The 14358-nt window shown below is 46.8% G+C and overlaps 1 protein-coding gene across 1 annotated transcript in view; it reads right to left on the bottom strand.

Moving 5' to 3' along the window:
- CTNNA3 (catenin alpha 3) overlaps positions 1-14358 on the bottom strand; it is a 955294-nt gene that overhangs the window by 287936 nt on the left and 653000 nt on the right. The window contains exon 10 of the mRNA XM_056849344.1: positions 12085-12241. Coding sequence (XP_056705322.1) covers positions 12085-12241 — 157 coding nt within the window. The remainder of the gene's footprint in view (positions 1-12084; positions 12242-14358) is intronic.

Below are 14358 nucleotides of genomic sequence, written 5' to 3'. Positions count from 1 at the left end.
CTGAGGGTCAGTTATCATACCCTGATGGGTTGTTGCTGGCACACAGCCTGATTCTTGACATCCAGTCTCCTTCTCTATACCAGTACAAAGTAAAACATACACACAGCCTTTACTCCTCCTAGAATTATACGACCATAGAAATAACTCTTGACTCCATCTTCCCCCCAGATCACTCAGCTATATTCTTGCTGGCCATTGTTGGGGGCAGGTTGCTAAGCTACCAGACCTTTTGGTCAGACCCAACAAGACCACTTTTTCCAATCACTGTCAATGGAGCTGACTCTGTTGCTATGGAATAGGTGCTTATCAGGCACTAGCTAAGGAGTGTCCTGAGGCCCTGTAACGTCTCTGCCGTGCCACCACCTTTACTTGTCCTTCTAAAATTGCATTTATGTGTCACGTGAAGTAGTGTGGTATTGGGGCCCCAGTGTGAGCTTCCAGTGAATTCAGGTGAAGGAAACACAGAGAATTCATGGCTATACTTTGACACAATTAATTCAGAGCAGTACCCAGTATAGGCATGACTTAGTACAAGAGTTAAGGACACAGGTATAGCCTCTTGTTGAAATGATAGGACTCCTGCAGAATGACCTTTGAGCTGTCACACCCAGCTTCCCAATGATGCTAAGGCAGAGAGATTCATAATGCATAGGAAATAAGGGAGCCAGCTGGCATCTCCTGTTTAAATGCAGAAGGGACAAAGACCTTGCAGAAAACCATCTAATGCAATCGATACACTGAATTTATACGGAATACATCTTTAGCAAACACTATTTTACAGTACATTTTCCATGACTAATATGTATAGCTCTTTGAGACTTTTTGAAAATGTGGATTTGGTACATTATATTTGTTCAATTTGGGAAGCACTTCAAAATATATCATAGTGTGAAAGTGCAGATTATGGAATTTAATATATCCACTTGCCTTGCTGGGAAATTCTTCTAAATATACATTTATTTATTGTTCAACCAGTTACTGCTGAATGATATTAAACCAAACTCTGCAGATAAGCCTTTCTGCAGCTGGCCAGTAATATTCAAGCTAACGGACACCAAATGGTGGCTTCATGATCCATTTATCTTTATAAGTCCACTGCTTGTTCAATGTACAGGAGCTGTTGGTTTTTTGCAATCCAGTCACAGCTGACTTATGGCAACCTCGTAGGGTTTTCAAGGCAAGAGACATTCAGAAGTGGTTTGCCATTGCCTGCCTCCACGTCATGCCCCTGGTATTCCTAGGAGATCTCCCATCCAAATACTTGCCAGGGTCGAGGCTGAGTGTGTGTGACTGGCCCAAGGTCACCAGGCAAGTTTCCATGGCAGAGTTGCCATTGCGCAAATCCTTGGAACAGACACTTGGAACAGGATGAAGGGTCAATTATTTCCCCCAGCCCTTGCAGAGGTGCAGTCATATATGCAAGGACATTAGCAATTGGAAATTACACAAAAGCAGTATGCATGGATGATATAGAATCCAAGGGTTATACTGAGAATTTTTTTTAATTATTAATTTTCTTTATAGTCTGCCTTTCTCACAAGGACTTAAGTGGGATTAGAGTGAGTCAGTACAATCAACAAAATGGGACATTCAATGAACAATGCACTAGAATGGTAGAAGTCTGGAACCAACCAGAACTGAAGCATAGCATAAGTAATAACATGACACATTAAGCAGTGCAAAAATTACATAGTAGGACCCTACTTACAGAAAGCTAAATACTGCAGTATAAGCTACAGTCCCTCATAATTTTTCCAAGTAAATTTGTAAACCCTTTTGTACAGTGTGACGTTACTACCTGTGCAAAAAGGCCCTCTTGAATAATTCAGTTTTGCATAGGTTGCGGAAAGCCAGGAGAGTGGGAACCTTGCTGACAGCCTCAGGCAGGCCATACCATAAGGTGGGAGCCACAATGTAGAAAGCACATTGTTGATTTCGTCATTTTGCAGACTGCCACCTGCAGAAGACCTTGGTCCGATGAGTGAGGCTCTCATGATGGAGCCTAGGGGAAGAGGCAGTCCCATAGATAAGAGGGACCAAAGCCATGAAGGGATTTGTATGTGACAGCCAATAGCTTAAATTCAGCCAAATAACAAATGGGCAGCCAGTGGAGCATCTGCAGAATGGAAGTAATACACATGCTCCAGCTGCTGATAATAGCCGAGCCATGGAATTCTGCACCAGTTGGAGTTTCTAAATTGATTTTGAGGGGAGACCAATGTACAATGCATCACAGTAGTCTAGTCTCAGTGTTACTGTTGTGTGGATCCAGGTGGCCACATCTGCCATAATGGCTAGGCTGAGTTGGTAGAAAGCATTTTTTGCTGCTGCATTAACTTGCTTCTCCAATAATAAGCCTGGATCCAGATTAACCTCAAGGCTTTTAACTGAGTCAGCAAGGGTCAGTTGTACTCTATCAAAAGTGGGGAGAACAATGTCCATCAAGACCTCCACCTTCCCAATCAGCATTACTTCTGTCTTTTCAGGGTTTAATTTGTTCACTCTTAGCCAATTTTCCACAGCAGCCAGGCAGTGATTCAAGACCTCTACTACATCACCAGGAAATTTGATTAAGGATACATAGAGTTGGGTATCATCAGAATATTGATGACAGCCAACCTCAAAACTGTGAATTATTTGCCCTAAGGACTTTACATACAAATTGAAAAGCATGGGGGATAGAACTGCACCCTGTGGAGCCCCACAAGATAGGTCCCACACTGATGACAACTGGTTTCCAATAGCAATCCTTTGAGTCCAATCCATGAGGAATGATTTGAACTATTTCAGCTCCCATCCCCTGATACTTACTTCTGTCTCCAAGCATCTCCACAAGATGTAATGATCTACTGTATCAGAGGCTGCAGATAAATACAATAAGAGCAAGGGCCTTTGTCTACATTCAGGCATGCCCTTTGTCTACACTCAGGCAGAGGTCATCAACTAAAACCAGCAGTGTGTCTCTGTCCCATAGCCTGGCCTGAAGCCAGACTGAAAAAAATAGAACAGATGACTTATCTAAGAAGACTTGAAGTTGGTCCTCTACTGCTCTCTCAATCACTTTGCCCAGAAAGGGTAGATTAGAGACTGCGTAATCAGATCTCAGAAGCTAAGCAGGGTCAGCCCTGGTTAGAATTTGGATGGGAGACCACCAAGGAATACCAGAGTTGCTGAGCAGAGGAAGGCACTGGCAAACCACCTCTGTTAGTCTCTTGCCATGAAATCCCCAAAAAGGGGTCGCCATAAGTCGGCTGCAACTTGACGGCACTTCTCTCTCTCTCTCTCTCACACACACACACACACACACACAATAATTAGCCACATTCTTTTTCTGTAGGAATGGTTTTTTAAGTAGTGGACAGATAACTGCCTCTTTGAGGGGGCAAGGGAAGGTGCCCTGAATTAGTGACTGATTTATAATAAATTCTAAGGGTTTGTTGATGTGGTCCTTACAAGATTTTAGCAGCCAGGGTATAGGAGGATCCAGGATCTTGTCAACATTAGGGCTGTGCATATCGATAAACCTGAGCCGAAAATAAGCTGAAAAATCAACTTCCGGTAGGGCTGCTGAGCGAAGCACTGTGTCTCCCCAGGTGCTCCCGGTGGGGGAACCAAGAAACGTCTAAATAGGGGTGCCAACGCGCCCCCCCCGATTCCTAAAAAGTGGAACAGGTGTCAGGAAATCTCCTGCTGCCAATGAAGAGCGGTTTGACTCCTGAATTCTCTGAGTTTTAAGACTCCGGAGACTCAGACGCTGTCCCGCCGGCTTGAGGGGTTTTACTTCGCCGCAAACGTCTCTTTGGAATTAGGCTTCGCTCTCCCCTATCTACTACCATCTAAGCAACTATACAGAAGTAAGAATACCTACTCACCCAAAATCTGAGTAAGTTACAAGAACTCTTTTGCTTTACCTGGACTCTTGAAGGAGTACAAAATATATCTATCGAATCCATATCTCCCCATCAAATGTATGGATGACTCTTTGAAAATAAGAAAATATTAGATAAACCGGCAGGAAGCTTATCAAATTGATCGGTGGGTAGACATAACAACCGGGACTTTTTGAATGACATTAAAGCTACCAATCAGAGACTGAGACGAGCAAAGGGGAGGGAGGAGGAGATTGCCCCCTCCTCTGGGGCGACGTCTCTCTGACTAAGCAAGTTTTCAAGCCACGTCCTTTCTGGAAGGGGTCTGTTATTGCGAGAATACTACAGAATTTGAAGTGTGGCATCACTGTGCAACTGGCAAATACTTTCCTGGTTTCTGGACAAGAGGAAGTAACGGCAGGCTTGCGGCTTTATATTCTGTCCCCCGCAGCAGTTTTTTTCTACCCACAATACAGGAATTACCTGTCTGGACAATACCAACTAAGTTGCAACAGAATCTTCAGAAGCAGCAACCATGGAGAGAGTGACTAAACAGCTGGATCAACTACTCTCTCTGACAAACAATATGTATAAACTTCTTGACCGGAAATTGGATGTAATTTTAGAAGACCTCAAGGTCTTCTAAAGACCAAGTTATTACACTGAGATCTGAGATGGGAGAAGAAGGCTCTCTAACCGACAAATCATCTAAAGAAGAACAAAATTCTGCCAAGGAGGTGGAGAGTCATAATGGACAATTAAAGGATATATATCTGCAAGAAGAAACTGAATCAGTCCAATTGATAACCATGGATTTGAATGTAAGAGCTTTGACTTTTCTTTGTACAATCTATCAGATGAACTCTTTAATGTTAACTGGGAGAACTTCAAAGGGCGAATAGCTGGAATTACCGGATCCCTTTCTTTACCTTTGGAACAGAAGAAAACACACTGCAGACAGACTATGAACCTATAATTCATGCAGAGGGAACTTCACTAACAACCTCCAAGGATGCTCTTCGACGTTTAAAGCTAATGAGGAAAAGAGGAAGATGTTGGAAATTCAGAATAAAGAAACTGATTCAAAGGGTCTAGATTTCTTGAGATTTAATAAAAAGGGACTGATTAATGGCTTGGCTTTGACAAAAACAGAAATATTAATGATATCAATATATTAGACTTTTATTAGATGTATGGGAGAAATGGAGGAGTTACAGTGATATTAATTTTGAAAGGAGGGAAAATGATACTTATCATCTAATCCATTATTTTTTTATTATATAATAGTATCTTTTTTATACTCTTGTTTTTTCTCTCTTTCTTTCTTCATTTGAAATATGAGTATACCTATAACGCAATAGCAGATGAAATTAAGGAAAACTATTATGATTGAAATAGTAAATATTTAGATTATGGGCAGTATTAAATAAAGAATGATTTTTTATGAATGTTTGTAATACTATTAGGATTAGAATTTTAAACAAAAGAGATTGCAAATAAATGACAAGATTGAGGGAGATGTAGGGGAAGTCTTTATTTTTTACAACTACATATTGGAATCTATATTTTGATGTTTACTTATATTGATTGTTGGATGTGTTTAATTAATATGGAAAAACAATAAAATTAGTTTTTTTAAAAGAAAATAAGCTGGAAAATCGCCATTTTGGCTTATTTTGGGCTTTGGGTTTACCGGTAGCAAAAGGCAGGGGAATGAGCCTAGCCGGTAATCAGCTTCCCCCTGGCTTTTGTTGCAAGGAGAGCCAGCTCCTTGCTTCCTGCTGCAGCCTACCTTGATTTTTTGCCTGCGAGGACAATCTAATGTGGGGGAGGGAGGAGGAGCATGAATTCTCATTGGCCAGGTCAGGAATAACAGTGTTCTTTGGCCAGTCACAGAAGCTGGAATTATTTTCAAACTTTTCTGTACTTGGCCAAAAGAACGACTAGGCCATTCTTCAGAGGTTTGAGAGAGTTTGGTGGCTGCCCAGTTCTCCCTCTGTGTTCCTGGGTCTTGGTGCCTCATCCTGACCTGCTGCATGGTTTGCATGGGATTGCTTTGGATTGCATGGGTTGCTTTGGATCGCATTGGATTCCTGCCTTCCTGCTGCCTGGAGGAGAAGACATCAAAGGGTTTGAGAATATCGTTTTCCTTTTCAACTACCGTGTTTCCCCGAAAATAAGACACTGTCTTATATTTATTTTTCCTCAAGAAGACACACCATGGCTTATTTTCAGGGGATGTCTTATTCCGAGGGAATCAGAACTGTCCTCCCTCTCGGCTCCCGTTCTCCCCTTACCACCCCCTTCTGGTCACGCCCCCAGAGGCCCAGGCGCGCTGGTTGCCGGGCCTTTGAAGTGGCCGCGGGAGACTGCATCTGCTCAGCTGGGCTCCTCCTGTATTCCCCGCCCCCAGAGGCCCGGGCGCGCTGGTTGCAGAGCCTTTGAAGCGGCTGCTGGAGACCGCCTCTGCTGAGCTGGGCTCCTCCTGGTCTTTTCCACCCCAGCCCCGGGCGCGCTGGTTGCCGGGCCTTTGAAGCAGCCGCGGGACTGCATCTGCTCAGCTGGGCTCCTCCTGGTCTTCTCCACACCAGCCCCGGGGTGCCTTATTTTCGGGGTATGGCTTATATTAAGCAAATGCTTAGAAATGCTGCTACGGCTTATTTTATGGGTATGTCTTATTTTCAGGGAAACACGGTAATTGCATTTGGGGCTTATTTTCTAAATTTTGCTAGTGGGGGGGGGAGTTTGAAGGGCTGATTGAGGCCGGAAATGCTGTTTCTTTCTCCTGTTTGCTTGCTCTAACACCGTTCAATTTGTTGGAGTTTGGGCCTTTCAATTTGCTACATTTTGCTAAAAGCAAGCAGGCCTTTGTCCTGCTGTTGCTTGATGGTGGGGAAGGGGGAATTGCTTCTTTGAGGGCTGATTTGTTTCCCCTTCTACTTGAAGCAAGCAGCAGCAGCCCTTGGCCTGTTGGTTGGTTGGTGGGGTTTTTCCTAGTTTTTTGGGGGGGGCTTGGTTGTTGTAATTGGTCTCCGTTTGTTTACAAAGAGGTTTTTTTCCTGGTAGTTTGGTGTTTTCTAGTGTGCCACATCTGGGCTGGCAGCAGTGCCCCCAGACCTCCAGCTTCCTGGTATCATGTGGCTGGATGTGGGTTTTGTGGGGCGTGTGCTGGCAGAGCATGTCTGGCCTCCACCCAGCACATAGTGTAGGTTTTGTATCGTATGACAAAAGGGCCCCCACTTCTGATTTTGTTGTGGTGTGGTGAGTTTCACCATTAGAAATATCTATGTGGTTTCTTGGGCTGTTGGATTGGGTTGGTGTCTGGTGGTGTAGGTAGGCCTTGTGTGAGTTATTGGGGAAAGAGGCACTGCCCTGTGCTCATCTCCGCTTTTCCACTAGAACAGTGGTCGGCAAACCGCGGCTCCTGAGCCGCATGCTGCTCTTTGGCCCCTTGAGTGCGGCTCCCAGCCTCCACACACCCCGTCCATCGGCTGAGCGGCTCCTCCGCATCCCCGCGCCCAGCAAGGCAGAGGCGCCGCGCTCCCGCCGGGCTCCAGTGCGCCCCAGGCGGGAGGAGCCAGCAGGCGAGCGGGAGGCGGCGCCCCCTCCCCACGGCCTCCCCTCCTCTCTCTCTCTCCAGCAGGGAGGGATCAGAGGCGGCAGGGAGAGGCGGTGGCCAGCCGCCCAGGCTGCTGCTGCAAGGGGGGGAGAGGCAGGCTCCGCCTTGCGCTGGGCCAGAGCGGGCTGCACGCCCCGTGCGCTCCCGCCGCTGCCACCTCGCCCAGCCGGCCCGGGAAGGAGCCAGCAGGTGAGCGGGAGGCAGCGCCCCCCTCCCCCGGACTCCCCTCCTCTCTCTCTCTCTCTCTCTCTCTCTCTCTCTCTCTCCAGTGGGGAGGGATCAGAGGCAGCGGGGAGAGGTAGTGGCCGGCCGGCCAGGCTGCTGCTGCAAGGTGGAGGGAGAGGCAGGCTCTGCCTCGTGCTGGGCAGGAGCGCGCTGTGCACCCCATGCGCTCCCACCGCTGCCGCCTCGCCCAGCTGGCCCGGGAAGGAGGGGAGGACGGTGGCAGTGGGGCACGGGGGGAATCCCTCCCAGAGTGCAGAACATTGGGTGGGGTTGGGGGGAGATAGCAGCAGCGATGGGGCGCGATTTGCATGAGATCACTCCGGAGGCATAGAGTCGGTGGCTGCTGTGTAGGGGCTGAATGGGAGATACAGCATTTGTTGAGGGCAGGCAGACACTGGGGCTCCTTCCATCCTCCTCCCATTGCTAACCTAGTAGCAAAATCTCAGTTGCAGGAGTTGGGCGACCCTTATGGTGTTATTTATGTTGATGGGACTTAATAAAAGTGAACTGAAGGCTCCATAAATAACTGCAGGGTGGGGGAAATGATGGGGAAAACAAGCTGATTTCCTGCCCCCTCTTTCTTCTCCCTTTATTTGTTTAGGTGGTTCTCAAAAGAAATCTCAATCATTGTACTGTTGATATTTGGCTCTGTTGACTAATGAGTTTGCCGACCACTGCACTAGAACTTAGACCTGTCCTCCCATAGCTTTCAATGGGCAATATTTTGTGGGGGGGGGGCTGGTCCCATGCAAAGCTATGGGAAAGTCTATGGGGATTTTTGCGAAACTCCTGGGGGGCATTTTTGGAGGTAGAAGTCCCAAATTTTCAGGGTAGCTTGAAGGGACTCTTCTTGGAAGAACCTCCACGTTTGGTGAAGATAGGGTCATGGGGTCTGATTCCATGGGATCTGAAAGAGGTTGCCCCCCTCCTCCATACAAAAGCACTGCAAAAGCACTCCATACAAAAGCACTGCAAAAGCACTGCAAAAGCACTGCAAAAGACTTTGCAAAAAAAAAAACCCTCTATTGTCTGTAATGGTGAGAACTTTCAATTAGCTTTTCTGACCTAATTCCCTCGAGGTGGAGAAGAAGTTAGCTGATTGAACATTCTCACCATACAAGTCTATGGGGATTTTTTGCGAAGCTCCTGGGGGGCATTTTTGCAGGTAGAGGTCCCAAATTTTCAGGGTAGCTTGAAGGGACTCTCCTTCCAAGAACCCCCACTTTTGGTGAAGATTGGGTCGGGGGTCCGATTTTATGGGGTCCGGAAGAGGTCACCCTCCTCCATACAGAAGCAATGCATTTGCTTGGAAGTGAACATGGGAGAAATGTTTCTTCTCCTTTTACTTACTAGTATGCAGAACTGCAGAAAACAGGCCATTTTAAATAAGTTATTCTTAACAGAGGCAGATTGATCAAGATTAGGATCCCTCCCCTCCAAAAAGAAAGGTTTTCAGATTATGGAATTCAAAGCAATCAGATTAGCCTAACACAACCATATTATAAAATTCTCCTAAAATGACATATTAGGTTGATGATATAAAACAAAGAATATCGTAAGTTAAATGTAATGGGAAGGCGGCATGGTATAGCCCAATCTGGTCAGATCTCGGAAGCTAAGTAGGGTCAGTACTTGGAAGGGAGACCGCCAAGGAAGGCTCTGCAGAGGAAGGTAATGGCAAACTACCTCTGCTTCTCGCTTGCCTTGAAAGCCCTTTGCTGGTGTTGCAGTAAGTCGGCTCAACCTGATGGCACTTTACACATGATGGGCAGATCCCATACGAAGGGGCCTCCTGATGCAGCCTTTTTGTTGCTTTTAGGTCATCTGATGACTTAACAGCTATCTGAGAGGGTAGTTTTGTGAGGATCTTAGCCAAGCATTTCCCAAGCTTAGGCAGCATTTGCGAGTAGGGTTGCCAGCTCTCGGTTGGGAAATACCTGGAGATTTGGGGCTGGAGCCTGGGAGGAATGGGTTTAGGAAGGGGAGGGAGCACAGCAGGGTATAATGCCACATACCCCACCCTCCAAAGCAGCCATTTCCAGCAGGGAACTAACTTCTCTCATCTGGAGATCAGTTGTAATTCTGAAAGATCTCCAGGCCCTACCAGGAGGTTAGCAACCTTACACATGAAAGCCTCAAGGCTTTGACTAGGGTTGCCAACCTCCAGGTACTAGCTGGGGATCTCCTGCCATTACAACTAATCTCCAGCTGACAGAGATCAGTTCACCTGGAGAAAATGGCTGCTTTGGCAATTGGACTCTATGGCATTGAAGTCCCTTGCCTTCCCAAACCCCGCCTTCCTTAGGCTCCACCACAAAACCTCCCACCGGGGGAGAAGAGGGGCCTGGCAACCCTAGTTTTGACACCTAGATGGCTGTCAAGTTGTCTGTCAAGTATCATGAGTGTGGGGGGACCACGGAAAACCAGTCTACATTAGATAACCCATTGCTGGTTAATTTCCCCACTCCTCCAGTACACACTCCCAAAGATCCCTTTCTTTCTCACCCACTGCTTCTGTATTATGCTCCTAGCTCTGCATGCAACCCCAAAAGTGCTAGGTGCAAAACTAACAAGATTCTTGGCGAAGGAGTTCATACGCCTGAACATTTCTGGATGGAATATTTGCAATATCTTCACCACCACAAAGATCCAAGATGAACTCCTTCCTTCCCATGCAGCCTATAAAATAAGGACTAGTGAGAAGGAGGCCTTCATCAGATTTCTGCAAAACTTGGAAAGGTTGCCTTGTTTGCAAGGACACTTTGAAGACCAGAGAATACTTCCATGTTTCGAATTAGCTAGTACTTGTACTTGGTCTTCTAAGATCTGTAGTTCTCTTCTACAATTCCCCTCATTTGTCTATTTTTCGTGTGCTTCAAACAAGCTTTTCAAAATTGGATCTTAGCCCTGAAGGAGATTTTATGCTAAGCTTCTCCCACAGGCCAGCTGCTCAGCTCATGCTACTTTAATGTATAAGGAGGGCTGAGGAGGGGGAGGCCATTGCCATGCTGGAGATGAGGGCTTTCCCAGTTCTTCGTCCTGGAGCAGAGAAGGGACTTGCCCTGACACATATACATAACTGCTGTGGAGAAGGGCTGTGGCTCAGTGGTAGAGCATCTGCTTGGCATGCAGAAGGTCCCAGGTCCAATCCCTTGCATCTCCAGTTAAAGGGACTAGGCAGGTAGGTGATGTGAAAGATCCCTGCTTGAGACCCTGTAGAGTCGCTGCCTGCCTGAGTAGACAATATTGACTTTGATGGACCAAGGGTCTGATTCAGTTTAAGGCAGCTTCATGTGTTCATGTGCTGAGACTCAGTCCTGCTCTGGGGTAACTGATCAGGGCCACAGAGACCCAGACAATGGCAGTTCTAACCAACAGCAGAGGCTCTGGAGGAGTATAAATTCTCTTTGAATGTATGCCCCCCCCCCAAAAAAAAGTAGACCCAACACTCCTTGAAAGGTCCTATTCACTTAATTCCAAGCAGGAAAAATAAGTAGCAGACTGAATAGCCCAGACTTGCCTGAGCTTGTCAGAGCTGGGAAGCTAAGGAGCATTGGCCCTGGTTAGTACTAGGATGGGAGACTATCAAGTCCAGGTTTGCTATGCTGAGGAAGGCAGTGGAAAATCAACTCCAAACATCTCTTGCCTTCAAAATCCCATTAGAGGTTACCGTCAGTCAGCTGCGACTTGATGGCTCTTTATTATTATTAGGAAAGGTACATGGTTCTCAAGCTTGCTCCTATATCCTACTGGGTATGCATGCATGGCCATGAGTTAATGTCTCCACTCTGGAGATATTTTTTTTTTAAGCTTGTATTTAATATGCTGCTACTTGGTATTATTTGAGCAGTTTGCACAGGTGTTTGTCAAATGCACTGCACTGCTTGCTGTTCAATGCTCCTTGTGCCTGAATAACCTTTCCAGCGCACTCCTTTCCCTCAATCACATGAAATTATAATTACATTTTGCTTAAAACCCAAGTGTGAGTTGAATCCACTAATTAGCTTTTTTCTCTTAGTGGGAGTAAAACGTGAGGCTCTTTGAGCCTACCTGGCAGTGTTACTAATTTCCATCGCAGGCTGTCCCACTGGCGGGTAACATGCTTCAAGGCAGACTGTCTTTTGCGCCAGCAGAAGGTGAGGCGAAGGCCTCTCCTTGTCTTCTGCAAACTCCTTCAGGGATTGGCAGCAATTGCATTCCTCGGTCTTCAGATTCACTTTCCCTCACACTAATTTCACACCTGGCTAGATACTGGAGGTTGGATGATATAATGCAGCTTCCTAAGGGATTGTGTCGCCTCTCAAATAATCATTAAAAAAAGAGAGAAAGGTATCTAAAAAGGGGGAAAAAATAAAATCAAAAGCAGTCCACCTGATACAGCAAGAAAATCATCAATGCTGGTAATGTCATCCACGGCTTCAGTGAGCACACGTATGTGATTCTCCCATGTGTTCTTATACATTTCCATATTGCTTTTCACCACCTGGCTTTTGGGTTTGGCAGCAAGAGCTAAAGCAGCATTGATAACCTACGATGGAAAGAAAAAGAAAAACACCAAGTGTTAAAAAGATTTAAAATCAGTCTGAAAAGCATTAACTGTATTCCAGTGTTCCTACAAATATAATATTCGAAGTCTCGGTGAGCACACAAAGAAGAAATACAATATCTCTGCACTACAATCCTGGCAGCTTAAAAAACTGTAAGATGCCGAGTTCTCAAACTGAGGACCTCAAGTGCTTTACCCTCTCTGCCTTACCCTCTGCCAGTTGCCGAAGAGGCCTGCCTGTACTCTTGCAGCGCTACCATGGCGGACAACCAGTGGATGAAATTGCAGCCAGGGGTCAAAAGGAGCCAATTCAATTCCACCTGGTCTAATTAAGCTGCCGATTCTGGCCTCAGAGGGTTGTGGCCTATGATAGTTTTCCACCAGTCAGTGCAAGAGCACACCCATTACAAAAGGAGGGTGACATTTGCCTATTCCTCTTTCCCACTGTTGAGCCACACACTGCACTTAGTGAGACTCTTCTGGGGTTCCCTAAACCCCAGGGTCAACATATAGGGGTATGCCAAGCTAGATTTACTTACAAACTAAGCAAGCTACAGTTTAGGGCCTCAGGTTATGAAGGCTCTCAAAACAAAACAAAAATTATTATGCAAATTTTGTAGGTAATGCTACTGGGCCTTTAAAATTCGGCATAGCATAGGGCAGGGGTCCCCAACCAGTTTGAGCCTGTGGGTGTATTTGGAATTCTGACATGGCATGGTGGGCGCAGCAACAAAATGGCTGCCACAAAATGGCTGCCGCAGGAGGCCGAACCAGCCTCAAAATAATTGCCACAGCTTAACTTCAGTAATACAGCGTAGATCCTAGTGTTGTGCTGGTAGCTGCTGCAAAAGCAACATTTTAAAAAATCTGCACAGACCCATCAAATCTCCAATTGTCAATCAGAAGCCCTGTTGGGCAAAAACTCTACTTGGCCCCACCGACGTCCTAAAAACACTTGGCATGTGCAAGAAAATATGTCGGCGGGCACTATGTTGTGTTACGATATGGACTGTTTGTATCCCGGACTGGTCATGGCAACCCCAGTCAATGCGTGCCCCCGCCTCTCCAGAGCAAGCGGCAAGCCTAGAGCCACCTGAAGAGGAGCGCTCTTTCATCCCACGAGCAGGCCGTGAAGGAGCAGAGGCCAGGTCAACCCTCCAGTGAACCAGAGGGAGTCCACCTTTCGCAGTGGCCCTGTTCCAGTGGAAGCCATATCGCAGGGAGCTGACAGCACGCAACCACTGGCAGTGCTTCCCCCACCCCCCAGAGCTGATCGACTTAATCAGCTAAGCATTAAGAGACATTAAGACAAACAAATAAAAACCATTCCTCCGGCCATGCAAAGGAATGTTTTCCCGGACATCGCGATGTGCAGCCTGTGTATGAGCAGCAAAACCCATCAGTGAGAGATTCCTGATTCCCCCAGGGTTGCACAAACCAATGGAAACAGTATAGTCTACCAAATTATCATACCTCCTCACCCCGGCAGCCGGTCGTTAATCCATTTGTCACCTTTTGTTTTAACTTGGGAACCGCGAGGGTAATCCCATCACCCTCCCCCTTGGAAAATAGTATAACTTGGGTCCCCGAGATCCATAGCATACCTTAGGTCTTCCCTTGGCTTCCTTGCCGTTACTCTGCTAGTTGGACTTTGCGTAGCCCACTCCCTCTCTCCCCCCCCCCGGGATCCCCGCTACTCTGCCCTTTTTCCCCAGTGTTTTAGTCCACGGAACTTGGGACATCTCCTCTTCAGGACAGGTACCATATTGCCCGTCATCACCTCCTGCCACATTGACGACCATCACTTTCCTCCTCCCTTTTTGCTCTTAGGATCTGTATGTGGACTTCCGGTGCTGACGCTGGGCTGAGTGCCATGTCCTCCCAGGGGCTCCTGGGGGGAATCCAAGTTTGCGTGTAATTTGGGGTGATTTACCGCACCCCAATCCAGCCCTTGCAAGTGGGCTGGGAAGCAGGAATTCCCTGCAGCCATCTATGCGGTTTGATCTCCTGAATACTCCGAGGGAGCTTCATTAAGTCCCCCGGAGATTCAGACGTTTGATCCCGTGGGCACGAAGGGATTGCAATCGCCAGAGCGCAAC

This window comes from Euleptes europaea, chromosome 5 (assembly GCF_029931775.1).
Source record: "Euleptes europaea isolate rEulEur1 chromosome 5, rEulEur1.hap1, whole genome shotgun sequence".
NCBI lineage: Eukaryota > Metazoa > Chordata > Lepidosauria > Squamata > Sphaerodactylidae > Euleptes > Euleptes europaea.
The sequence above is the reverse complement of the archived record's forward strand: the minus strand, read 5'-3'. Positions and strand labels throughout refer to the sequence as shown.